Genomic DNA, 26,894 nt, shown 5'->3' with positions numbered 1-26,894 from the left:
GTACATGTGTCGCCAATAAAACTGGACACCATGCTTGGCACGTAGTTGACTCGGTCATCATAGAACAAACAAACATTAACGTAATGTTTTTCATTCAACCCATTGAACTTACGGGTCAACTAATTGAAGTCCTTCAGGTGGAAGTAGACAGTACATTACAGTCGTAAATCTTCGGCGGTAACTTGTGGACACAAAAGGTAACATACTTAATGTCAATTGCCTTAGTTTTTTTTAATGGACTACGCGGGACTGGATTGAACGGTATTTTGGTCTATTTTAAGGGGCGTTTGGGATCTTCATTACATGGGCGTGTTGGCATGAAGAGCAAGTGTTCGCAACGGCTATTTATCACAGAACAAATCTCACTAAGGCTGTTCATTTTATTCCTGAAGAATACTTGCATTATTATTGTTAAGCAGTGAAACGGGGTGATTAATTGTAAAAGGAAAAAAAATGCTGATTATCAAAGTGGATCAATGTTTGAATACTCCGCTGGACCATATTTTTGGAGAACCGCCCGTCTGCATACTGTCATTGTAAGATCCAAATCAGATTGAGCCGAATTTATGTTTTCATCCAAGTTAATCATTCAAGATGTCAACTTAAGGGTGAGTGACATTTTTCACCTTTGTAGTAGAAGAGGCAGAATTCGGACAAGACGAACCATTTCCTCTTCCAAAGACGCATCCCGGAGCTATCCTGCAAGGGGACATGAGAGGAAAGCAGAAGCAGAGTCAAGCAGGGACAACGAGCAGGTGGGACGAATCGCTTGTCCTCGTTCGATGGATCAGCGGGACAGACGGCCGACTTTTTCAGCCTGCTCTTGGGATATAACGGTGAACACAACCAAAGGGAATACAACAAGCTGCATGTCCTTGTCATTATCGTGTTTGTGGATACCACAGCTTCTCTTTTCTTTTTTTGGGTTAGAATTACATTGCACGTTTCGTGATGCTTTTTGCGCTCAAGTATGATATGGATCAGGATAGCATAAATAGAAAATATACTGTAGGTGGATCGCATATTGCATATCTTCAGACCACATGAGTATGTAATGCCATTTAGTCGACAATGTCTACTGTGCATATGCGTGTAGTGTGTATGTCCATACCTGTTTGTAGAGCCATCCTCGGACCACAACAGGCACATTGGGGTTTCTCTTGATGGCCTGCTCTCGCTTGCCAAAACTGTGCACCCTGCCAGAGCGAGGACCCTGAAAGAAAATGATCACTTCAATCGTCCATTCTCAAAATCAATGATTGACATCATTTGGTCTTTGCTTGTTTACTTAATAGGTTTCACAAATGTTATAGTGGCAATTGGATAAGCAAAAACATGGTGGGTAAAATAACAAGGCTATACTTCAGCCTGTCCTATCCTGTGCACATTGCTGCTGCACGCATTAGTGTTCTTTTGGGTCATTTGACTCAAGACAAATTAAGCTGTCAAAAACATTCAGGGCTACTTAAGTAGTCAATAGACAGACACCCAAACGTGTTGCATGTAAAAAAAAACAAAAAACAATGTGCACAGGACAGGACCAAATTAAACATGTAAATTTATTGGTATTTTAGTTTTTGCTGTTCTATTTAAAACAACAATAAATCAACATGATGGTATGTTATTTCTGTATTATATCCAACAATAAAGTAATATTGTTATATATTTCAGCCTGTCGTATGCACATTGTTGGTAACATCAAGTTGTCTGGAGGTTGATTGGTTGGGCCAGATTGACCCATACATATTGATGCATACATACTTCAGCAATGTGCACAGGACGGGGCAGGCTGAAATCTATTGAATTAACTGTCCAATTTACTCAGCTGTCACTACAAAAACATTAGATTTACATAATTATGTATTTCAGCCTGTTTTGTCCTGTGCATATTGTTATATGTACAGGACAGATGATCCATATCGGTGTGGATAAACCACACCGAAATGGATCATACATCATCCGTTATTTTTGTGACAGCTAGGGAGATATTTAATATATATTATTAAATAAACAACCAATAGATGTGTCTGTGTTCTTTTGGATCAATTTAAAGCACCAAAAAATTAAGTTAAGAAAGTTTTAGGTTATTAATTGCTTCTTGACTACCTCAATAGTCCTTAAACATATATTTTTGTAGGTTTCATACAGTCCGGGGTCAAAGTGACTCAAAAGAACACTGATGCATTCCACACATTAACACAAAATTAACATGATGATTGATATACATTCTGTCCTGTCCTGTGAATGAGAGAAAAGTTACTTGATGTTTCGTGACAATCCAAACAGCACAATTAAGTGATTTAAATAGACAAACCGCCTGGGCTCAAATTGTCAAAAAGGACATTTATACAGTGCACATGCAACCACAATGTGCACAGGACAGGCAATGACAGATTGAAATTCTAGTCACGAGTCCCAATTCAATGCATCGGTGAACATAAAAACATGACATCAACCATTCAAGTATGAGAAATGTTATGTGTGTTGGAGGCAACATGAGGGCAAAGACATTTTTCTTATTGTAATATTAGTAGTACTGATGAGACCACAAATGAACATAGTTGCCCACAGACAAGTCCCAGCGGTAATTTGTCTTCCAGCGTGGACCTTCGCCCACACACCAGGTCATCTTTTTCAGCCAGCCTTCCTTGTTCTCGTTATATAAGCGCAGAAGCATGAGACCAGCGGCAACCACAGTACTCAATCAGCTATTACTGAGTGGGAGGTTACAAGAGCCTTTAATGTGACCTGCAGGCAGGCCACACTACGACAATGTGTAGAAAGCAGAACGCATCTGAAATAAAGCACAAGTAAGACAGAATGTGTGCCAGGTTGCACGATTCGGGGAGTTGGAGCAAATCTTTTTCTTTATTTAAGCGAAGGTCAAAGGATCAACTAGGCAATGGAATGCGTTAAGCTTTTTTGGGGGGTTTTTTTGAAACGACGAAACAAATATATGCAGAACTAGCTGGTTCGCCGCCCTGCGCGCAGCTCATCAGCTAGTTCCTGGGGAAGGCTGGTAAGGTGGGCCTTTGGCCCACAAAAGTGTTGTTGCTTGGTTCAACTTTTTGTTCATCTTCATTGCTTATCGCGAAAGTAAAGAGATGTTTAGCTCTACTAAATAACTAACAATTTCATTGCAATGCTTGTGGGTAGACAACATTTTTTCGCTAAGATGCCCGCGCGATCGTAGTGAGCCACTGCCTGAGCGGCGCAGTGGCGGCGCAGTGGCGGCGCAGTGGCGGCGCAGTGGCGGCGCAGTGGCGGCGCGCAGCGGCGCGGTGAAGTAGGTACGTTTTGAAAAGGGACAGACGGAAGGACAGACCGCGTGCGGGACGAAGCGCAATATATATATAGAAGAAGTAATGTGAAGAGTATATTGATCATCACGTGTGATCATTCCTCAGGACTTTTTTTTATCTGTTCTACGTTTTAATATGAAGAGATGAGGCATGTCTGCGTCGCAAGGCGCCAATGTTGAGCAAAATTTTTTATTTTATTTTTTTACATTTTAAAGTGGCAGTGGTTAACACATTTATAAACTTCCACAGCTAAAAAAAAAAAAGAATTCACTGGAATCCCAATCAGGTCATCCTCCATTCCAGGCGTACAAATCAATTCGGCAAACCATGATTTGTTTTATCACTGCTTGTGTGTGTGTGTGTGTGTGTGTGTGTGTGTGTGTGGGGGTGTGTGTGTGTGCCAGGAAGAACCGGCCTTGACCGCTGTGCACGCATTCAACAAATCTCATTATACAATCTTCTGGTCTCATATCTCAGCAGAAAGCAAGCTTCAGGCACTCAATGTACCCATATATACACACACACACACACACACACACACACTTGTTAGACTGTATGAATGAGGGTGACACCACGCAAGAGCCGCAGTGGGAGATTTCCACAGCAACAAGTAACTAATTTGGGGGTGGTTGGTTGGCCAGGCATGATGCAAAAGCACACATATTATACTGTACATACATACACACACACACACACACTGCATAAACACGATGTGATACGTGCTTGCTGTCCCATTTTCAGCTGGGAATAAATGTGCTGTGACACACTTGCTTGCAGGTCAGAGAATGCGTTCTTTGAAAGAGTAGGGTTGGCGGACACATCAATCCAAATACTCTTAAATCTTTCAAATATCACATATTAAGCATTTTTACCCCACACTTTTGAAACAGTCCCCAAACATTTCTGTAACTCTTGTGAGCTTTTCTCAAAATACCCCAAGTAGTGAGAATTACCGCGAAATAGGCTCCGTTAAAAAAAATAATGATCCAATTTAACTTTTTAGTGTACGGAAGAAGTGATAAAACTACAAATGGTTCTATTACAACTGTATGTTCATGGTAGGAGACTGAATAAATGACACTTTTGGGAATACAGTGTACAGCTAGGATAACAAAGTAAATTCACTGTCCTCTAAAAATAACACCCAGCCATTGTTTTCGAAAGTGCTGACAACAAGACTGCAGCTCAAATGGAAATGTCCAAACTGGGGCTTATTCCTATAGACTGTCAGTGTCCAATAAAAAGCATGGATCTCCAAATGTCATTCTTTTTTTTCCGAGTCTAAAACAAAGATAATACAAAACAATTGAGATAGCTATTTGTTACCATCTTCAGTACGATGCAAAACTCGGACTCTCTCCACTTATTTCAATTGCCAATGTTCTTTGCTGCGCCAACATTTTGCCCCAAGTTGCTCATTGAAAATACAAAAAAATATAAATAAATCTTCCCCTGATTGGGGAGGACGAGGCCAGCAGGCTCAGGTGTACTTTTCAAGTCCATTTTATGCATTCATGGAGCAATGCCGGGCGGCTCGGTAGTCCAGTGGTTCGCACGTCGGCTTCACAGTGCAGAGGTACCGGGTTTGATTCCAGCTCCGGCCTCCCTGTGTGGAGTTTGCATGTTCTCCCCGGGCCTGCGTGGGTTTTCTCCGGGTGCTCCGGTTTCCTCCCACATTCCAAAAAACATGCATGGCAGGCTGATTGGGCGCTTCAAATTGTCCCTCGGTGTGAGTGTGGGCGTGGATGGTTGTTCGTCTCTGTGTGCCCTGCGATTGGCTGGCAACTGATTCAGGGTGTCCCCCGCCTACTGCCCGAAGACGGCTGGGATAGGCTCCAGCACCCCCGCGACCCTAGTGAGGATCAAGCGGTTTGGAAAATGGTTGGATGGATGGAGCAATGCCAGCCACATCACAACAAACTTTGAAGTCTTAGCCGTCTAGACTAACATAAAAGAAACATAAGGACGGTGATGCGAAAATGTTTTTTGGTGGGTGGAATCCGTGGAAAAAAAACATCTTATTTACATCTATTTACTCATTTATAACAAAGAGCAAGTTTCTGCTTTTTGAAAGCGGGAATTAGAGAAAGTCAGTCAGGCTCACTTTGGAGTCACATTTTGGAGGAAGCTCAACATGGCCGAAATGCACCAGTTTTTGTGATGTCATGTACAACATATGTCATGAGCTTCAGATCTGAATTCCAACCCCGATTTTAGAGTTTGGGTTTTCTGGAGTTCATATACCAGTTACACAAATCTACATATAATTGGTTGGAATATCTAGCATAACAGGGCCCATTATTTTTAACAGGAAGTGAGTCATTTCAAATTGAGGCAGCCATTTTGCGTCAACTTTTTTTGCCACCATTTTACATTGCCAAAACCAGGTTGTTCAAATGTGTTAAATCGGGTCGTAATCTTGAATTTTTCAGACTTTTTGGTGTCAAGATTAAATGCGTGATTCATCGATGGTTGAGTGACCATTTTGTTCATAACAAACACAAATCACCAAGTGCATTATTTTAAGTGACTTCTTCACAACCGGTGCAAGAATTCAAAGTGTCAACTCAATTGTTTGTTAAAATAAAGTCTAATCATCCTGTGATGACTTCAAAGTACAGAACTCGGTACAGAGGGATTAAGTGGTGCACAACAGGAATTCCTAAATGGCGCTCGCTAGCTTTGATGCTTCCCATCGAGGTGACGCTGGCAGCTCGTGAACAACATGAATTACACGGCAGAGAAAATAAGAGCTCAAGGGGGCAGAATCGTGACACATTACTCGAGGTGGAATGTGCGACGACGCGGGTCTGCGAGCTGGCTGTGATGTTTATGTCAGATGTGGAATGAATGTGATTCATTTCTGCCACGGCAGCGTGCCACACAGAGGAGGACCGCTCATTTTTCCTCTGAAAATCTTGTCACAATGAGACAGCTAAATTTCCCCCGATATTCTGTGGCAGGGGTGGTGATGAGCCAGAGGACCTGGGGCGGAAGCGACAGACAGGGCAAACAGAGGGCACGGTTACGATGGTGGGGCGTCTTGATGAATGCCCCGTCACTGAGCCGTCTCAACCCGTGGCACATGTTCAATTTTAGGGCTGGTGCACCTGTTGATCGGGCAGGAAGTCATACCAAAATGCATGCAATGCAAGCATGTGCATTTTCTTCCTTAAAATGTACACCTAGGGTCAAATTTGGAGTCGTCAATTAAGGAGGAAGTCCACGGAGAAAACACAAGCCAGCATAAGCATAGGGAGAAAATGCAAACTAACGTGATGTGACATCACCTTTTGTTGATGACCCCATGAAATGAAGAGATTGAAAAGCATTGCTTCATTTCCCCAAAATATTTCTACCTCCTCCCAACTCACTACTTTGGCAATACGAAATGAAAAGACCAGATCAGAATATAAAGGAAAGTGAAGGAAAGAAAAGTGGGAAGATGTGTATTAAAGTGGGCAACAAACAAGAAAAGTTGACTTAAAAGTATGTGGTGAAGAGAAATTGGCAGCAGAGTGAAAAAGCAAGAGACATAAAGGTGGTGATGAATAGCAAAAGAGAAAAGTAGCAAAGGACAGTAATTCTCAGACAAAAAAAACAACAACAAGTGGGGAATACAAAGAATAGCAGAAGGGGAAAGTGAGTTGTGAAAAGAACAAATAAGGAACAAATGCAGTTCCCCCCGCCCAAAAAAAAACAAGTGGTGAAGACAAGAATGGAAAAAAGCATTTAATTTTTAAAAAAAAGCAAGCATGAGTCATCAACAATTCAAGCAATTTACAGAGGACAAAGTCAGCGATGTGTGAAAACGAGAGAGTATAGTCAGGAGGAATAGTGTCAAAAAGAAATGAGTATGAGGGGCAAAACTTCAAATGTGAGCAAAAAAAGAGAACAGACTGACAAATAAAAGAGCACATAGAGGAGAAGCCAAAGAATGAGTCGCAAAAAAATGGCAAAAGGACGACAGCCACAAAGATGAGACAAGAAAATGAAATAAAATGACATCTTGAAAGAGTTCTTGTAGGCTGAAATGATGACTTTTTAAGAAGACATGCAGATAGGGTGGCAAGGAATAATAAGCAACAAGTGGAATTCGTCAAACTAAGCAAAAAGCACAAAAGCAAATCGAAAACAGATAGAGAAGGGGAAAAAAAAGAGAGCACGAAAGAAATCTGTAAAAAAAGATGCAGTGAACACACTGACGAAATGTCACAAAGTGAAAAGCGAGTGCCGAATAGAAGGAAATGCTTGACAGGGGTGCAGAACAACAAGCAAGTTGCCTTTAATTTCTTCGAGTGAAATGACGTGAAAGTCTTAGAGCGCTTTCTCATTTTTGATCACGTTGGCAACAGCTGCGATCGCTACAAGGCCAAAGAGACAAAAGAGCCAAAAGAGTAACAATCAAGCAGGCGATATTGTGTGTTTTCATCACTTCTCGCGCCTGTGGATGCGCGGATCCACTCGGCTCACGCACAAAGCAAATGAGGCACATCAGCAGTTTTGGAATCGTCTTTTGCATTCTACACCAATATTTTCTGTAACGAAATAGTGGCAGCGTGGTGAATAGCAGATCTTCCATATGCGCGTTGAGAAATGGATTACGAAAAATGAAATATATTTAAAGGATAAAGAATTTTCAAAGTCAAATTTTGTTCCGACGTAACGTGCAATGAAAATAAAGAGCATGCCATTCCATGTTGTCCATATTTTAAAATCGCATTTTTGTCATCCATCTGGTTAGGAAGTGCATGGTCCTATGTGAAACTAAAACTGATGACGCACGGCAGCGCTATGAGCAATGCCAACTCCCCGTCTCGGCAAAGGTATTGTCTGTCTTATAATAATGTTCGACAATTCGACAAAACGGTAAAAAAAAAAATCATTTTTGTGTCAGCTTTGCCAGCCTCCTTTCAAAAAGCAAACCTGAAAAGGCCACATTGATTTAAAGCACCCTGCTAGCCTTTAGAGCACAGGTGTCAAAATCAAGGCCCGGGAGCCACATCCGGCCCGCCACCTCATTTTATGTGGCCAGCAAAAGCAAATCATATGTGAGAACGTTGACCTTTGCTTCAATGTGTACCAAAAATCTCAAATTGTTATATGCAACAAGTAATCTTTGTGACCGGGTTTACACTCACTTGAACAATAATTGAACAAATACTTGACTGATTTAAAAAATGGTGATCCATCATTTTGTGTGTGTGTGTGTGTGTGTGTGTGAACAAGTAATAATATGATGTCACGATTAAACATTTATTCAGGTTCACTGTCGTAACGGCCCTCCGAGGGAAGACGTAACTCCAAAGTGGCCCGTGACAAAAATAAGTTTGAAACCAAGTTTCGGGGAATGTCTTTGAAAAAAATAAGTAAATTAGATTTGTACATGTTTATTTTACGAGTTTCAGGCTGAACTATGAACAAGTTCGCAGAGAAAATGAGCTTCATCAAGGTCGCAATCGCGTCAGGCCAGGATTAATGGCACCCTCTGCTGGCTGAAAAGCATCAGTCCTTGCACTGACCTTGGAGCTGGCGGCGGTGTCCACAGCGGAGGAGGTGGTGACGGTGGAGACATCGCTGACGGTGGTGCTGGAGAGCTGCTCGACGCCAGGTTGGGACATGACGCGAGGACCCGGCAGCCTGCAAACACAAACATACAATTTTTCATACCCGGATGTCGACATAGGCGCCTTCAATGTGACGTCTACTGGAAGCGATGCAACGTAACAGAAGAGGAGGAAGAAGTATTTTCCGTACTAAAAGGCGCACCTAAAAGACTTTTATTTTCTTAAAAGCTCACAGCGCATCTTAAAATCCGATGCGCCTTGTATATGGTCATTATGGTAATATTTCAAAATGGCTCCTTGCTCGAGACATGCTGACAACGCAGAGTGCAAACTTAAGGCGATCGGTTACGCAGTTGAACACGGAAATAGAGCAGCGGCAAGCGAGTTGACCGTTAACGAGTCAATGTTACAACTTGCTGTTGGGTAAGTGAACTGTGTCGCTGCGTTATTAAATGTGTTTTACTCACATCGGAGCGTTCCGTTGGTGTTTCCTTGAGCGTAGCTCCATCTAGTGGATGCATTGTAGATTGCGCCTTATAATGCGGTGCGCCCAATGTATGAAAAAAACTACAAAATAGGCCATTCATTGAATTCAGTGCGCCTTTTAGCGTGGAAAATACGGTCATCAGCGTTGCTCCCACAGAGCTGAAAAAATAAACACCACTCTCTAATATGGCAAAGCACCATATTTTATGTCTATGCACCTCTAATCCAGCCATTAAAGTTCCAGTGTATTTGCTGGTTTGCTTTCGAGAGGTGTGTTTCAAACAGTATTCATCACACACTGCAGAGTTCTTACATTGTATCATTCCAATTTATATTGATTTAATTGCTCAGATTTTTAGAAGACGAACATTGGACTCCTGAGTCCGAAAACACACACAAACGCACACACGTCTCCAGTCTGGCATTATTCAAACAATAGAGATAGAAAATTCACCCTGAAGGAAATGAGGCAAGACTGAAGAAAGTCTGTAGTGGCCTGTGAGGGAAGCGAGTGGCAGGCGGGCGTCACACGTTCACCGGAGTGGCATTTTCAAGGGGGGGGGGGGAAAAAAACTCTGAGACAAACCACATTATCGCTGCCTGGGAATGTTTCACACGTCTCCTAGCTGACAAAGCTACATTTCTCAAGGAAATGTTGAATATATAAATATCAAAATCAACGGGCCTGCATCGGTCCCCATACTGTGTCCGCTTTTTTTGTTTGGTTGTGCCATTCACGCTGCATTTCCTTTGTTGGGATTGTGATATTTCCTGTCTGTGCTTTTGTGCACATTTGAAAGTAGGCCTACACCCACGGCACACTTAATAAGGTCGAATCACAGCCAATAGTGGAGGTGGAGCAAAATCAAGACAAAATCTCAAGCTTTTTTTGTAGAACTGAACACGTGTACTCAATATAATCCAGTCCAAAATGTCCACTGTAAGCAAGGGAACATCATAAAATGAATACGCTCCTCTCGCCAGTTATTCCCGGTTAATGTTAGTGTGCACATCCGGAGGACACTTGAACAAGTCCACATCATGCACAAAGTATGTGTGCAATGTACTTTTTACGATTGCTGTAATCGGTCCTCTCATACTTTATCTTTGCAAGATAACCGGCATCGCGGACAACCAAAATTAACAGCATGCAATTAAAACTGTACGCTTCATGTTTGGGTAACTGAACTGTCACTCAAGACGGCACATATTTGAGACGAACAGCCGTTCACATTCACACCGCCCCTGAGTGGGAAATGACCCGACTCCCCTCTGCATGCACACAAGTAATGCGAGTGTAACACTACGCGATCAGCGAAATGAGTTTCTTATTGCTCGCCATCAGTGAAAAGTCGGTCGAGCTTATCGCTATCAACCAATGCAAAACACCATTCACGGCGTAATGATTAGCATCAGTAGCCGATGACTAGAAATCACCCACAGTCAAAAACCGGCATGGTGACATTAATCTCATTCAAAAGCAACAGAGTTCTTGCTTTGGCTATAATTCGCTATAATTTGAAGATTATTTCTACACATGTTTCTCTCAGGAAGAAAATAAAGTTTATGCTTCATGACATGTCGCTTCCATCACTGTCTTGCTTGGTTGCTCTCCTGCCCCTCTTGTTCCTCATTAAACATCTCTCTTACTTCTCTTGAGCGAGCGAGCGTGTGTGCGCGCACGCGTATGTGTGACCAGCCAGCAGGTTAGATTGTTCCCTCGCTTTGGCTGCTGATGGATCGGTCTTATTAGCGGCGGCAACGTGGGCGTCAAGCAGGCTGGTCCAAGCCGCTGTGATCGTGATGCGATGGTGAATACAGTGCCATTTTCTGTGTGCGTGTGTGTGTGTGTGTCTATATGTGCCATGCGGCTGACTGGCGACCAATTGAGGATGTAGTCTGCCTTGCCCCTGAGGTCAGCTGGGACGGGCTACAGCACCCCCCCCCCCCAACTCCACCTCCGCCCAAACTATACCCTACCACCCTCCCGGACGGACCCTGAAGCAGTGTTCAAAATGGATGAATCATGATATAAAGTATCTTTTAGGTATCCGTCCATCCAGGAATAAATATAAAATAAAATACATTTCGGCATATTAAATTAAATAGAGTTTCACTTTCTCGGGTAATAAATATAAATAATAAATGAATTCAAATGACCTTTTCAGGCATAAATGTTAAATCAACTTAAATTATATTTTCAAATCAAATCGAACTCAATTTCATTTTAATGGCTGATCAAATTAAATTATAAACATTTTTAGTGCTAATTAAGCGATGAATTACATTATGTCAGAGTTGAAAATACATTTAATTAAGTTTAATTAAATTCACAACTAAACACAAATTACATCAAATTAAATAAAATACAATGTTCATGGCTCCTTACTCAATTAAATCCCGTAAGTCACATCACACAAATTACTCAAGCATAGTCTGCACTTGTTGACAATTGTATCATGTCAACTCTTGACAGCTCACAGGTTGTCATTGCTGAGTGGATACTGCATCTGAAAGCTTGATGTGAGCCCACCTGCGCGAGCGTGCATGTGCGCGTGCGTGTGCGTAGGCCGTTTTCAGTGGGGTTATCGCAAAAGCGTGGAGTGGCTCAAGTGTTCAGGACTTAACAATGTGGAGAACACCTTATCGTGCGCCCTTATTTTGGAAGCGGCCTAGACGCCACTACTTCCTGCTCCTGCATTCCATTTATTTGAAGACAGAATCACCGAGCCTCAAGTTGGTCAAAATGAATGATAATGTGTGGCGTTGACTAAAGTTCTTGAAAATGCATTCAACACTTATGCATGAAGCTCAAGTGTTTACCTGAGTCACGCTTGACGTCAACGCACAAGACAGCGAAATATGACACATGGCTGAACTCAACCTTAACCTTCAAGGCCAAATATTAAAAATGCGATTACATTTCATAGAATTATAATAAATTGATGCATTTTAATTTAAAATGTGCCTCTGAAATGTTATATAAATTGAACAAAATAAAATTAAAATTGTGTAGTCTAATATTAAGCCATAAAATGTCATTTAAAATGTATCCCACTCAATAAAATAAAAATATTTTTCCGGGCAAAGTATAGTTTTTCTGTCATGATTGAAATTTTATTTCAAACCCTCGAGCACAAAATTGTATTCACATAGAGGAGGTGGCAGCAGATTTTAGACTTTAGACTTAGTCATTGCACTATGCTAACCTATGCTAAACTGTTTACCTTGCTAATTTTTTACCGATGGGTACACTGAGCTCCTCCTCTAACTCTCAGTGAACCAAACTGTCAAAAAAATGCATTCAACACCAGCCTTAAGGTGTTCTTTCAAAAAAAGAAAGCCCCCCCAAAAAATCACTTTGGCCATTATTTACAATGTGGAGACAGAAAGCTAGAATGGGCGCTATGGACAAATTCGGCAATATGTATTTAAAGAGGAGTCAGCCTCAGCATAAAAAGAAATAACAAAGCATCACTCACTGTTCTTGAAGGAAGAAATCGATGCTCTCCGGAGAAACCTGCCCGGTCACGGGATGACGAAAGGTGGTGCTCCTCTGGTTATGACTGAAACCAAAGAAAAATAAGACAGGGGAAGAAGAGGTTGGCAAAGTTCGCCCCTGATCTCAGCACGATGACAAATCAAACAGACTGACCACAACTGGGATGACAATAGGCCCACCCACGCCCACTCACCCCACTGTCCTCGACAGTGTATAGCCTGTGTGGACTCAGCACAAAATACTGGCTGGAGCAGGACTGGGCCATTACGGTATTCAAAGACAGATAAACAACATGGCCGACCACTATTACCGCTAGTTAATACATCAAAGTAAGTAATAAAATAAACCTTACTGCTGTGAAGGTGGCATCAAGCAATCAATGGGGCAATGCCATGACATCATTATAAAGTCCCTTCCTTATATGAGGATGCACAAAGGCATTGTTAAGTGTCCAGTATTATTTATCAGTTGTAGCATTAGTTAGCTTGTAGTGTTAACATGTGCTAACTGAGCTGCGTGCTTTTGGATTGGTGTGTCTCAAGAATACCAAACTGAACAATGTTAGAAAAAACAAACTGTCGGATTAGAAATACATTTTTTTTTAATCGACGGTGTGTCGGCCTGTAACGTGAAAAAAATAAATAAATAAATTGGAGAACCCCCTGTGGAATTCTTGTTGCGTCATATAGATAACATTAATTGTATGTAACGCTAGGTTAGATTTGTGTGTTTTCGTGATGGTTTCTGAGACTTTTTTATGAGTCTACTCATTGCTGACAAATGTTATGTTGCGAAGTAAAACTGGCTTCAGAGGCTTTAAAATGCTGTGGTGCACTTCTGAACCGATGGCAAGTCATCAAATTTCTCGACCGTACCACACCGACACAGCAAAAAGGTGTGAAACCTTGGAATCACATTTGTCAAGCATTGATGATTGAAATTTAGTAGCAATGGGACAAATTCAACTTTGAAGGACCCCTGTAAAGGTTAAAATTGACGCCAAAATGTTAGCTTCTAACCAAAATGGCAGACATGCTCTCCTCATTTCAGTCATGCCTTCTTGACACTACAAACAGACCAGCATTGTTTGGCTGTGTTTTCACGCTGATGTATCCAGCAAGACCAGTAGGAAAAGAAAAACAAAACAACAAAGGCTCGGACAACCAAATCTTCGGTCACTAGGCAACCCACTCTATACACTGAGCAATAGCTGCCCAACACGGGCAGCCTGTTGCTGGGGCCCTGCCAGGACCTGGAGATAGCTGGTGACCAGCTGGAATCTTGCTTGTGTCACCAACTACCAGCAGGGTAACGACAACTTGTTAGTCTTGCTAGGTGGCGGTGGCCCAGTTGGTCGAGCAAGGTTTGAGTGTTTGAATCTTGGCTGTTTTATTTTGCTTTTGCTGCTAGTCTTGGTGGTGTCAGACCAGCATGAAAACACAAAAAAACCATGCTGGTTTACGCTGTTTATTTTAGCAGGGTTCTGATCCAAACACCTCTTTCTCAGACAAAGTCCGACACCAAGGAGCTGCCATGTTGTCACCGTTATCTCGTTCCCGCGTTCAACCTTTCGCTAACCGTCCAAATGCACGTGACATTTATCAAGCTCCTAAGGTATATGTTGGGGGCGGTTCAGTAAACACAGGGAGTAGTTTGTGAGCGGCACTCGTGTGACATAAGTGGTCCATCCACCCCCCGCCCCCCTCCCCACCCGTCCACATCTCATGCAAACACACATGCACAACACATGATCTGACATAGCAATGCTGCACCTGCTGGAACACATGACTTCGCAGGAACATCCATCACGAAAGAAAATATTTGACATGAATGTATATCCTCTGACTGATATATCAGATTATCGTTGGCCATCAATGGGAAACGGATGCAACACCTTTTCCCTTATCTGATGTCATGTTGTCCTGTAGACAGCAAACCAGATGTGTGGCTGACAAGTTATGGAGTCAAAGGCCCGGGCTATTTAAAGGTTTTTCCAGACGAAATGCATTTGAAGTGCAGCGATGCGGGGCAGCGTGTAGAGAGACAAGGTCATTCCCATTCAAGCGCATGTTTTGTGTGAGTGCGGGTGTGCTGGTTGAGAGCAAGTACAGTCAGGATAATAATTAATATTTAAAAAAGGTGACAGATCAGAGAAACATGGTCCCACAATATGAAAAATAAAAATGACCTATGGAGGGAGACAGACTGAGTATCATATGGGTAACAAATTTAATGGTGCTCAGTGAAAAAGCAAAATACAGGGTGCTCGACTGTCTTTGTTTCAATTTGACAAATGTGGCAAATGTGGCTTTGAGCAGGCCGTGGAAAAGGCCAAATGGACCGTAGAAATGCAGCCTCAAACCAAAATTTCTGACTTTCTGTGTCTATTCAGGTTTGGCATCTTGAGACTTTTTTGTGTCTCTCCTCATGATAGACACGCTGACCAAATGTCATGATGCTTAGTTAAGCTGGTTTAAGCACTGCATATTTGAAAAATTCTGGAGCGCACAACTGAGCCAGAAGTGAATCATCCAACGTCGTTGCCTGGCTGAATATTCCACAATCTGAACTCCGAATTAGAACATCTGCTGATCCCAACAAATCCTCTGAAGATGGTCACGGGCACACAGCATCCACGCTAACACACGCTTGCCATGCCAAGACCACAGCTAATAAATAAAAACCTGACAGTATGCCAGCACCTTGGTTTACCTTCCGCCCGCATGATAACTTCTGCGCCCTCACCACTTCTCTGTCCCTCCGAGCAAAAAAATGTGCCGCGAGTACGCCGGCACGCTCGGAAATAGACGCGGTGTTGTATGCAAATACATACATACACTGCATCGAATCAACATGCTGAGTTCCAAGCCGGGCCTGCGCTGTCAGTGAATTCCAGCGGGCATATGGCGCTGACACATTTGGTTCAACTCCACATCGCTGCTGGTATCATCTCTTGATCAGGTTTCACATGGAGTGATAGCACGCAGACATGGTCACACACACGCACATGCACACTTAAGGTTTTAGGGGCAAATCTCTAACCTGGAGAATAAATTGTTAGGTTTCCTACGGACACCGCTGGTGCTGTCCTAATTAGCCTGTTGCATGAACTGATGTGGCCTACGCAGATGAGAGGCGAAACGTGTTCTGAGACGACACGAGAGTCGAGTTGAGATTGATTCTCTCTCCTTCTCTCTCGCCAAGCATTGAATCTGACTTCCCTTACAGTCAAAGGCCCTGCACTCCTCGTGGCCGCGCTTTCCTAACTCCGACTCAAGTCCATTGGCGACAGACATGACCGACTACGGGTAAATATACATTTTATTCGTAAAGCAGACGTATTGACCAGCCAGGAGGCTTTTCAAACGTTCACCATGAACCGCACAACACTTCTCTCCATGACCTGTCGGCCTCTTGAGAAAATAGTCGTCTGAAGCTTTTAGGCTACATAAAACATTTGATTGGGAGTGAACTTCAAGTCGTACTAATTACGATCTATGATACACAGTATTACATCAGAGTTTTAATGCTCTTTATTATTGCCTTGTTAAGATTGCATATTCTACATCAAACCAAGGAGGATGCCTGTAATGGAGCACATCTTGAAAAGCATGTTTGCCAAACTGCGAGATGTAATATGCAGCGGTTCTAATTATTAATGAGTGATGAGAAATCCTTCAAATGAGCGGCGCTCGCATTGCAAATTCTCTTTTAATCTTCATAATCAACTCAACCAGATGAGTGACTGAATGCAAATTCACTGTCTCCCGGAAGATAAGTTCAGAAACTACATCTTATAAGGTGCACAATCGGCAGTCTGGAGATGACGGAATGGGTAACTTACACATCTGTGAATGCACCATTAATGCTGAAAGGTACATGCAGGTTTTGGAGCATCATACGCTGTCGTCCAAATAACGCCCTTTTCATGGACGCCCTACTGCTTCATTCAGCAATACAATGTCAAACCATGTTCTGCATGTGATAGAACAGCGTGGCTTAGTAGTAAAAGAGTGCAGGTAGTAAACTGACATGCCTGCAGTCCAGACCTGGAGACTATTGAAATGTGTTATGAAGCGTAAAACAGGAGAACGGTTGGAATCGGATTTGTAGCTGTCTAGAAAACTAATGGCAGGAAGTTAAGTTGTAGCGCTTACTTAACGGGTACTGTTGGTAGGAAGGTCGTTTTAATCCCGTTTAAAAAATGTCATTCATAAAAACTTGACTGAAATTGAAAGAGTCGTGACACTTGACGCTCTCATCATTTCAATGACAGGTAGTCTCAAATTTATCAAGCACCATCTACTTCGACTCTCTGCTTGGATATGGCTGTCAGGACACCATCATTACCCGACTATCTGTCATCTATGTATCTGAGGAGACTTAACAATGTGTGAGTCAACTTGACAACAGGGGAAACACACAGACAGGCGTTAAAGCTCGTCTCACGCCGTGAGCACTTCACACACTCCACCGCTCTGGCTGATGACAAATGACAAAACGTGGAGAAAGAGAAGCCCCGCGGGCACAACACAAAGATTCAGACGTGGAAGCTCCAAGAGAAACACACCTTCCGGGCTGCTCAGAATATGTGACATTAGTGTTTACAAAAAATATATATGTATATTTAATTAAAATAAAATCCCCACAGTGAAGTCACTTTTCCAATAAAAGCTACAGGAGTGAGCGGCCATGTTAATTAGCGGATGGAACACGAACGTCAGTTACATATTGAGAGGGATGGATGATGAAGAGTGAAAAGAGGCTGAGGATTATGTTCTTAATTCTACTTCTTTCATGTAAATTAGGCATTAGCGACTGCTAAAACATAATCCCATTGTCGGCAGTGCTGGTGGAATAAGAAATGAAAACAAATACAAGAATTATTAAAGGTTGTCAGTAGGTCATGGTAATATCATGTTTATTCAACACCTATTTATTGTAATCTGAACCGATTTTTTTCCTAAGTGACATTGTTGAGGAACTATGCATCATACAGGTTGAGGAAATCCTGAATATTGGTGTGCTGCCTACGCTTTTTGAGTGTGGTGTCATATTCAACTGTCAACCCTGAACGGTTTTCCGAGCAGATCGGAGATGCAAAATGATTTTTAACCACCGCGACACTGCAGCGTAATCGTTGGGTACTATGCTTTCGAGAGTCAGACTTTGATTGATGGGAAGAGACGGAAAAAAGGTTAAAATTTGGCATTTGGGATTCAGACTGAGCATGGTTTAGCAAATGGTTCTTCGAAGAGAGTTGCAACGGTTAAAACGAATACCATATTTTCCACACTATAAGGCACTTCGGAGTATAAGGTGCACCTTCAACGAAAGGCCTATTTTGAAACTGTTTTCATATATAAGGCGTACCGCATTATAAGGCGCATGGAAGAGAAGCTACAAGTGTGGCTGCGGTTGCCATATGCATCCACTAGATGGAGCTACGCTAAAGAGAACACAATATAATACAATTCATACAGCTTTATCGATAGCGAGCTTTCACAATTGCTGCAGCTGTACCAAAAATGCTTGACAGAGTATTTAAAATAATACATCAGAGAAATCAGAATATTGATCCATATATAAGGTGCATCGGATTATAAGGCGCACTGAAAGTTGGAAGCATTTAGGTGCGCCCTATCGTGCGGAAAATACGGAACCTATTTTTACAGTGTAACAATACAATACATGCTGATTTATATAGCGCTTTCACAACAGCGGCAGCAGTAACAAAGCGCTTTACAAAACAGTTAACATAAAGTAAAATAATAAACACAACACATAACATAAAACACGGACAGTCATGCAGTTCTAACCACTTTTCCATCACACGCTTTGTTGTTTGAAGCAGTTTGAGATGAAAGAGGAGAGAATCAAAGTGTCCTTTAACCAGTGGATCAGAGACGTCATGCTCAAAATGTGCACAACAGTAAATACGTTTTTTCTGCATGAACCGAGGAACAAATGCGTGGCGCTGAACTTTGTTTCAGGAGATATTGTTGAAAATAATTTGTGCTCTTGCCTCGGGCCCATTTCAGTGATCATTTCAAAGCTCTTAATTCCACTTTGCTGAGTCTTGCTTCCGCTGCTCTTTATGTTTTTCAGCCCCCCCCCGTCACCTTGAGTGGGGGGCTGTAAAGTGGCACTTAATTGTAGCGCCGCTGAGAAGCACCACGCAGATTCTTCAGCGCTGATAAGCTTTCTTGATTGTGTCTTTATTCGCGTCTGGGGTGGGGATGCGATGGAGTTGGTCGGGTGCTCCGCGTTACCAACGCCCAATCAGAAAACAGCAGCCTGAGCCGCGACTACTTTGCATTGTGATGCCGTAAAACAAATGATAAGTAGCCCCTCTACCACTTACCAACCCTGGCCCCTCAGGAGACTGATGCAGGACATCTTGTTGCCATGGTAACATCTACATGAAACCATCTTTAGCTTAAAATAAGCCCCTCCACTTTCATGTCCAGCGCCATAGATATTTCCAAACAGCGCTGGGATGTTCTTGCAGATGGCGATTAGAGTACTTCCAACAACACCTCCTTTAAATATTCTGTGTGTGTGTGTGTGTATAGAGCTTTTGGGAAGGAAAAGAGGCAGTCGGCATGGCGACTGACTGCCTGGCATGCTAATAGACGAGCTAAGTCGGTAACGCATTCACATTCAAAACATTTCACGGTGTGCTGAAAGGAGACAAAATGTGCATCCACGTTTGTGTGTGAGTGTGTGTGTCACATCTAAATCAAAGCCAGAGTTTGCAGAGGGGAGAAAAAAAGGCCCTTTATAAGAAAAATAAGTTGTCTTTTGTAAATTTGACGCACCACAGACAAGAATGCCGTTCACAGCCCTGCCAAATTTGAATGATTGAAAATATTATCAGTAAGGCAGCTCAAGCTCTTATATATTGGGAGAGGGATGATTCATGCCGGACGCCCTAGTGTGTCACTGGTCACTGTTTTAGCCATACCCAAAAATCACATAAAAGAAATAGTGAAAAAAATGTCTGCTTCACTAAAATTAAAGACATCCTGTTTCAGGCATGAGTTTTTGAGACTTTTAATGCATCCTGTACTGGAAAACATGTTCACCCATTTATGTCTCAATTGAAACTGGTATCAGGGTTATTTTTTTCAAATTCCCTTTTTCAAAGCTAATCTCAAAAACATTTATAAAGATGAGCGTCCTTGCTCCATTACTGACTTTCTCACGTTGACAATGCCTTGGAGCAAAACTGTAACAGAAACGCGGATAAAAGAAGTGACTGTGCGACCGGCACTGTATTTTACTCGCAAACCACGCACAATATAATTCATATATATCAAATTAACACGCACGCATCAAGCAATACTTACAGTCATTGAATTCTGAAGAGACCACGTGCACGCAGCGCAAGTGGCTGGCATGCAGTCACTACTTCCATTCCGTTGAATGTCTACCACCTGCTTCTGCTGTGCCGCAGCCTAGCATGCTTGCTCCTTCAAAGAAGGAAAGACGCAAAGTTCCTACAACTTTCAAAGCCGCGTCAAAATAAAGGTCTTAATTGTCTTAACAGTGCAACCACATGACAGAACAAGTACTTCAAAGGTGCATAACTCAGGGGCAGGACAGATAACAGAGATAAAAATGGTCGACTTCCTGTTCAATTTCAGGCCAAGGTTCTGTAGACTTTTTGTTGCAACTTTTTATGATAGACACATGCAGCCATTTTCATATTGATTGATGAAACTGGCAGGCTAATTATTTTTCATGTTTTTTTTTAATTAATTGTTTTTTTGTTTGTTTTTTTATTCCAGGGGCCATTGATTAGTGCTTGGCACTGTTAAAAGAAATACAATTTCACCAGGGGACACGCAAATGAAAACATAGATCAGTTTCTTGAGATGTTGAAACCCCCAAAAAGGTGATTAATTAGTTGGAAGTAACATAATAAACAGTGATTTTACCACCTAGTGCTCCAGGCTCTCAAAAGATTAGAACCTTTCCATTGTAATTTCAGGAATTCTCGAATAAAAGTTTGCTTCAGTGTTACACAAATCCCAACATTGCGTCAGTGTTTGCAGGGTGCTAATTAGGCGTCAAGTGTGACACATACTTTCCCAAGCCGACTCCATTTGCACTTTTTAAAGTCCTCGTTGTGTGCTTTGGACAAGGACCTGTCCACCATTGACAGTGAGAATAGCCCGCTGTTACAACTGCGTAAAGCACCCATATCGGTGAGAAATGACGAGTTCACTGGCCAACAGTGCTCCGTTATGATGTAACACACGCACACACACACATTTACACAGATAGACACTGGCGCCTTCGATTTTATCATCTCTGGGTGCTTCGCAATAAACTATACAAGTCATCAGCGGCCTTGCTAAAATGACTGCAGAAACTGTATACAAGGTCTAAAAATCAACTTGATCCTAAAACCGGCTTGTAAAGATGAAAATATAGTACCGTATATTCCGCACTATTAGACGCACCTAAAAGCATTCAATTTTCTCAAAAGCCAACAGTGTGCTCTATAATCCCATGCGACTATCAGATTTTTTGTAAGTAGCAGTAAAGCATGGGTAGGTTTCACCAAAATGCACCTAAAAATCCAGAAATAAATTAGATAGATAGATAGATAGATAGATAGATAGATAGATAGATAGATAGATAGATAGATAGATAGATAGATAGATAGATAGATAGATAGATAGATAGATAGATAGATAGATAGATAGATAGATAGATAGATAGATAGATAGATAGATAGATAGATAGATAGATAGATAGATAGATAGATAGATAGATAGATAGATAGATAGATAGATAGATAGATAGATAGATAGATAGATAGATAGATAGATAGATAGATAGATAGATAGATAGATAGATAGATAGATAGATAGATAGATAGATAGATAGATAGATAGATAGATAGATAGATAGATAGATAGATAGATAGATAGATAGATAGATAGATAGATAGATAGATAGATAGATAGATAGATAGATAGATAGATAGATAGATAGATAGATAGTATATATAATGTTTTAATATTTTTTTGTGTCGTCGACAAATACTGTGTACAGCTAATGACGGTCATCCCAAATCCCCCATCCACAAATACACCCAGGACCCAATTTAGGTTCCAATACGTTCCTGTCTGGAGTAGACCACAACCCAGTTTCGTCTAGGATTGGGCCCAAGATTAGAGACTGCGAAAGCCCAACTGTTTATCTTCAGAGACACAGATGAAGAACGACGAGTAGGCTGGAATTACCTTGCAGCAATTCCATTGAGAAAAAGGCTGTGGAATGGATTTGGCAACAACCAGTGGAGGGCGCTATTAATACAGCCCATCTTGTCTTCTGCCTAAACGGGCTGCCCAATAAAACAGCTGATGTTAGCTCCGGGCTTCAGTGTCAGATGCCATTGTCAGGGGAAAAAAAAAACAAGTTTGTGTCAAGGAATGCTGAATGTTCCGTCTGAGTGTACTGCCACTGTGACCTTTGGGGTGTCATTCCGCTAGGACCGCTTGTCAAAGTGTCAAGTGTCCACCACACAATATCAAGAAAAGGAGAAAATATCCATAGTGAAGGACAGGAGTCGACTGGGATAGTGTGCCCGGTGTGCACAGTGCAAGTCACCAGAAGGAAGGGGGCAAACATAGCGAGCCGGCTAACGATAGCATCCATAGCATCGGTGAGATGCTGAAATTCATAATTGATCGCACAAACCAAAAATCATGAGTGAAAATCTCACCAATTTGCAGTTCGCTATTCATGAATTCCATTTTTTGTTGGGGTTTTTTTTGGGAGAGGGAGGGTTCAGCTAGACGCAGGAAAACTCCACGTTGATGTTTTATACAAACTTTACGAAACAATCCAGGATGTTTCGCAAAGCCACTCTAAATAGGAAAGTAGTAATGTAGAGGAATCGGTGTCAAGGAAGTATGCTCAATGATACATTTTGAGTGAAGGACAAGCGTGTCGCAGTGGAGCCAAATTTAACCTGGGTTGTTCGTGGAGGAGTGGAAACTTTTCACTGCAAGAAATTGTCACTGTCTGGCAAGTATTTGATAACATTACGCCAGGATCTCGTGTCGCCATATGCCTTAGCTGTTTTCTGCATAAAAGGTTCATCGTGGCTCCAAGACAGCAACTGCTGAGAGTCCGCATTAAAGTAACTTGAGCCTACAATAGTGATTAAGCACATTTTTTATTTTTTTTAATTCTTACAGCGTCCTTTTAGAAATCCGAGACAGCGGTGGTAGTGAACGTGGTAAATGATTCTACGCTGGAAAGAGTTTAATCTGTCACAAGCATTACTCAGCAGGATATCGCACACGCACATACATACACTACGTACATGCTGTAAATATTGAAGTGAAACATCCATCATCGGCTGAAAAACATCATATAATACTGCCTCCAAGCGGGGAGAAAACAAGAGTTGGAGCACATTCGTAGTCTCCTCACAACAATGAGTTTTTGAATGTACCGGTGCTGTACATCTGTCAAGTATTCAGTGCTTCCTTTTCATTTTATGCTACAGCCTTTTTTCTTCAAAATTCTACTTACAAACCTAATCTTTTTTTTTAAATCTTTGATGATGCACGTTTGTCTGCAATTTAATTTGCCTTGTTTAACATGATAGCAACACCTACAAAGTATATAGATGAACAGAAAGAACAGTCAAATGGCAAAATCTCAATAAACACGATGTGGTTACGCACAACACACAAGTTCATTGTTGAATGTCAATCAGTTTTTCACCCAGGGTCTCTCTCGATACATTTGGTGGTTTCACAAATCATGCTCAAATACACAATCCATAACACACACAGACACACACCAGCACACACACTCTCCAAGATGTATGTTAATGATTGTTCAATCGTTTGTTGTCTGCGAGTGCAATAGCAAATGGAATACCAGCCTTGTTAGTGGGGCAGGTACTGTACACATAGACCGACACAGGCACATGCACACACGCACAAATCTTATGACGCTCACCTCCGCGCTAGGCTGACCCTCTCGGTTTATTCTGGATTAGTGAAGCGAGCATCAAAGTCTGGTCAGCAAGCACTACTTTCACTCCAACATATTGGATTCGGGCGAAAAATGTAGGCGAGTCCTCTGACAGATGAGGTAATGATTAACAGGCTCTCAGAACCGCGGAGGTGATCGATAAGTCACACACCGGTCAGACCTGGCAGCTAAATGACTCGCAAGATAAGTGGGAGAGGTGGGGGACTTATACAATACGATACACCTCCTGATTTTGCGTGACATGACTTGACCAGTCTGACTGAGAGTAAATCAACAGAATTTGGGACACGGCTTGGCTAAAACTTGTCAAAGAATAGACTTGACAAGTTTTGATTTCGATAACCAACAGCTGGTCAAACATTAAGCTATATGTAGGTTATTCATTTCAAGGAGATAATAAAGTAATAGGCAATATGAAGATTGCTTGGGACCTTATGAAACTCTTTCTTTGTCTGTAACAATATATGTGGGCGGCCCGGTAGTCCAGTGGTTAGCACGTCGGCTTTACAGTGCAGAGGTACCGGGTTTGATTCCAGCTCCGGCCTCCCTGTGTGAAGTTTGCATGTTCTCCCCGGGCCTGCGTGAGTTTTCTCCGGGTGCTCCGGTTTCCTCCCACATTCCAAAAATATGCATGGCAGGCTGATTGAACACTCTAAATTGTCCCTAGGTGTGAGTGTGGATGGTTTTTCGTCTATGTGTGCCCTGCGATTGGCTGGCAACCGATTCAGGGCCCCCGCCTACTGCCCGGAGACGGCTGGGATGGGCTCCAGCACCCCCCGCGACCCTAGTGAGGATCAAGCGGTACGGAAGATGAATGAATGAATAACAATATACCGGTATGTGTCTTACTCAAAAGATGGTTGACCATGTTGAATTCACAACTAACCTTTAAAATTTAATTGGGACATTTTTTTTTCACTGTAACATGGGATGGGTGGAAAACTTGAACATTAAGACTTGAGACTTACATACTTATATGCACTATTGTGTCTTACTCCCTGCTAACTGGCTAATGAGCAGATCACCAAATGAGCTAATCTACGAGGTAAAAGACCATTTTACAGGTTTTGTTGTCAAACAACAACTGTCCTGCCAGTATGACTGACGAATCATTTGGCTAAAGAACGAGCTAGAGGACTTACTAAAAGAATTTGTGGCTAACCAACAAATGTTAATGAGCAAGCTAGCTAGTACGCTATCGGGCAAACTGCTAGGCTACCGTACATAATACATTATGTGGTGAAAGTCCAAATGTCCTGGCTGCTGAATGTCTATCAAGGTAACAGGCAAGTAAGCCAACAAGCAATTGGTCGAACAATCAAGCTAGCGGACTAGCTCAAATGTTCTGACAGCATAATTACACTACTGGGCCACAAGTATGCTTTACAATTAGGAGTTGTTGTTTGTTTGTTTGTTTTCCAACTAGCAATTTCCACCTTGTTATCAGAGTGACGACTTTATATATCTGGCTCATATTTTATCTTAATATTGGAATAATTTGAAGGTGAACATGAAGCTCCCCAATGGGATTTTCTATCTGCAGCAAGGATTAACAATCGAAGTGAGAAGCAAATTTTAAATGAAGCACAGTGACAGTGAAGCGTCAGTTGAAGGACACTCATTTGGGGGGGAGAAAAAATGAATGAGACAGCAGTAGCATCTCAATCAATTACCTCAAATTCCCGAAATGCAACAAATTTCAGAAGCTCTACAGGTTGACAATTCCTTGGGTGACTCAGTCCTTGTGGGACACTACAGTAAGCGCGAGTAGCGACAATTGAGTTGTTTCAGAGGGTTTATTTAGATGAGGACAAACTTCCTGGCCGATATGACTGGTCGGCGACCTGCCCAGCGGTCCAAGCTGTGAGTCATTCCGCGGTTAATTCCCTCTGCCCTGAAGCAAAGATCACAACCGACCAACACCGCCTCCACTGCTGCTCACAAATAAACACTGGGATTTTAAAAAACTGAGGAATATATTTAAACATCAGTTTGCCTGATTCAGTTACTTGCCATCCAATTCTAAATGTTGATTTTATTGTTGCACAACTTTGCGTTGTGGTCCATTAGACTTTCATCTCGTAGATGAAAATGTTTTTTTAGCTCATTGTAGCATTAGGTTTTTTTTCCATAATTCTTCTTAAACTATAATATCCTTGCTGTGACAGATTTATGATGGCTTCTGTGCAATTACGTGAGGGTTCAGTCTTGTTACGTTTTATTTTTCGAAAGAAGTTTGATGAAAGCCTCCCGAAATGGACGGGGCCGACCACCAATCTTATTTTCCCAGGGTGTCTGGTTAATGGAAACCAAATTTAAGACTATTTTAACACCATTCGGATGAAATGTAAGCCCTCTCCTTCACGAAAGATGACCAGAAGTGGGCAATATTTCACAATAAACATTTCTACTGCGAAGGTAGTTGCGGCCAGCAGCATTTTTTCTCACACTCACAAAACGCTCAACAAAATGAAATATTTACTTAACATCTTCAACTTGATTTTGTTTGTGTGTTTGATTTTTTATTGAACTTTGAAGAGAGAATTGAAGAATAAAGTGGCCCTTTCTTAAGTGCTAAGTTAGGGCTTCATTTTGGAAAAATCTAATTTAAGACATTGCAGAGCTGCATGAATAACACATAGCTACAATGAATCAGTGGTGCAGCGCTCCAGTTGCCGTCAGGGGTCCATGGCTGCTGCAGTATTTGATATAGAGGCAGACGTGGGCAGGGGTCTGCTCTTTGTTGGCCAACAACCCCTCGGGAAATAGAGCTTGATGGCAGGACCAATGTCATAAGCCAACATTAGAGTGTTTTACAATAATGATTGTGTCGAGATGTTCGGTGTTTTGTTTTGTTTTTGTTTTTTGTTTTTTACAGGAAAGGCATTCACAGCTGAGTAAACTACATGACGCAGAGGAACAATAAAGGCACTTCTCTAGTCATCTTCTGTCACAGGTAAAACCAGTTTAGGATTTCAGTTGGAACCAATTGCACAATGAACAAGT

The 26,894-nt window shown here is 41.9% G+C and overlaps 1 protein-coding gene across 10 annotated transcripts in view; it reads right to left on the bottom strand.

The window, feature by feature from the left end:
* The window catches only part of LOC127597482 (pleckstrin homology domain-containing family A member 7-like), a 75,824-nt gene that overhangs the window by 28,694 nt on the left and 20,236 nt on the right, over positions 1-26,894 (bottom strand). For 9 of the 10 annotated variants that reach the window (XM_052060530.1, XM_052060532.1, XM_052060535.1 and 6 more), the window contains 4 exons: positions 12,838-12,921; positions 8,825-8,942; positions 1,112-1,213; positions 627-699 (listed from right to left, as the gene is read on the bottom strand). In XM_052060530.1, coding sequence (XP_051916490.1) covers positions 627-699; positions 1,112-1,213; positions 8,825-8,942; positions 12,838-12,921 — 377 coding nt within the window. Of the gene's footprint in view, positions 1-626; positions 700-1,111; positions 1,214-8,824; positions 8,943-12,837; positions 12,922-23,852; positions 24,030-26,894 lie in introns of those variants that run through there. The other variant, XM_052060539.1, reaches the window with a different exon arrangement.

This window comes from Hippocampus zosterae, chromosome 3 (genome assembly GCF_025434085.1).
Source record: "Hippocampus zosterae strain Florida chromosome 3, ASM2543408v3, whole genome shotgun sequence".
Classification (NCBI taxonomy): Eukaryota; Metazoa; Chordata; class Actinopteri; order Syngnathiformes; family Syngnathidae; genus Hippocampus; species Hippocampus zosterae.
This window is presented reverse-complemented; position numbering and strand designations above follow the sequence as displayed.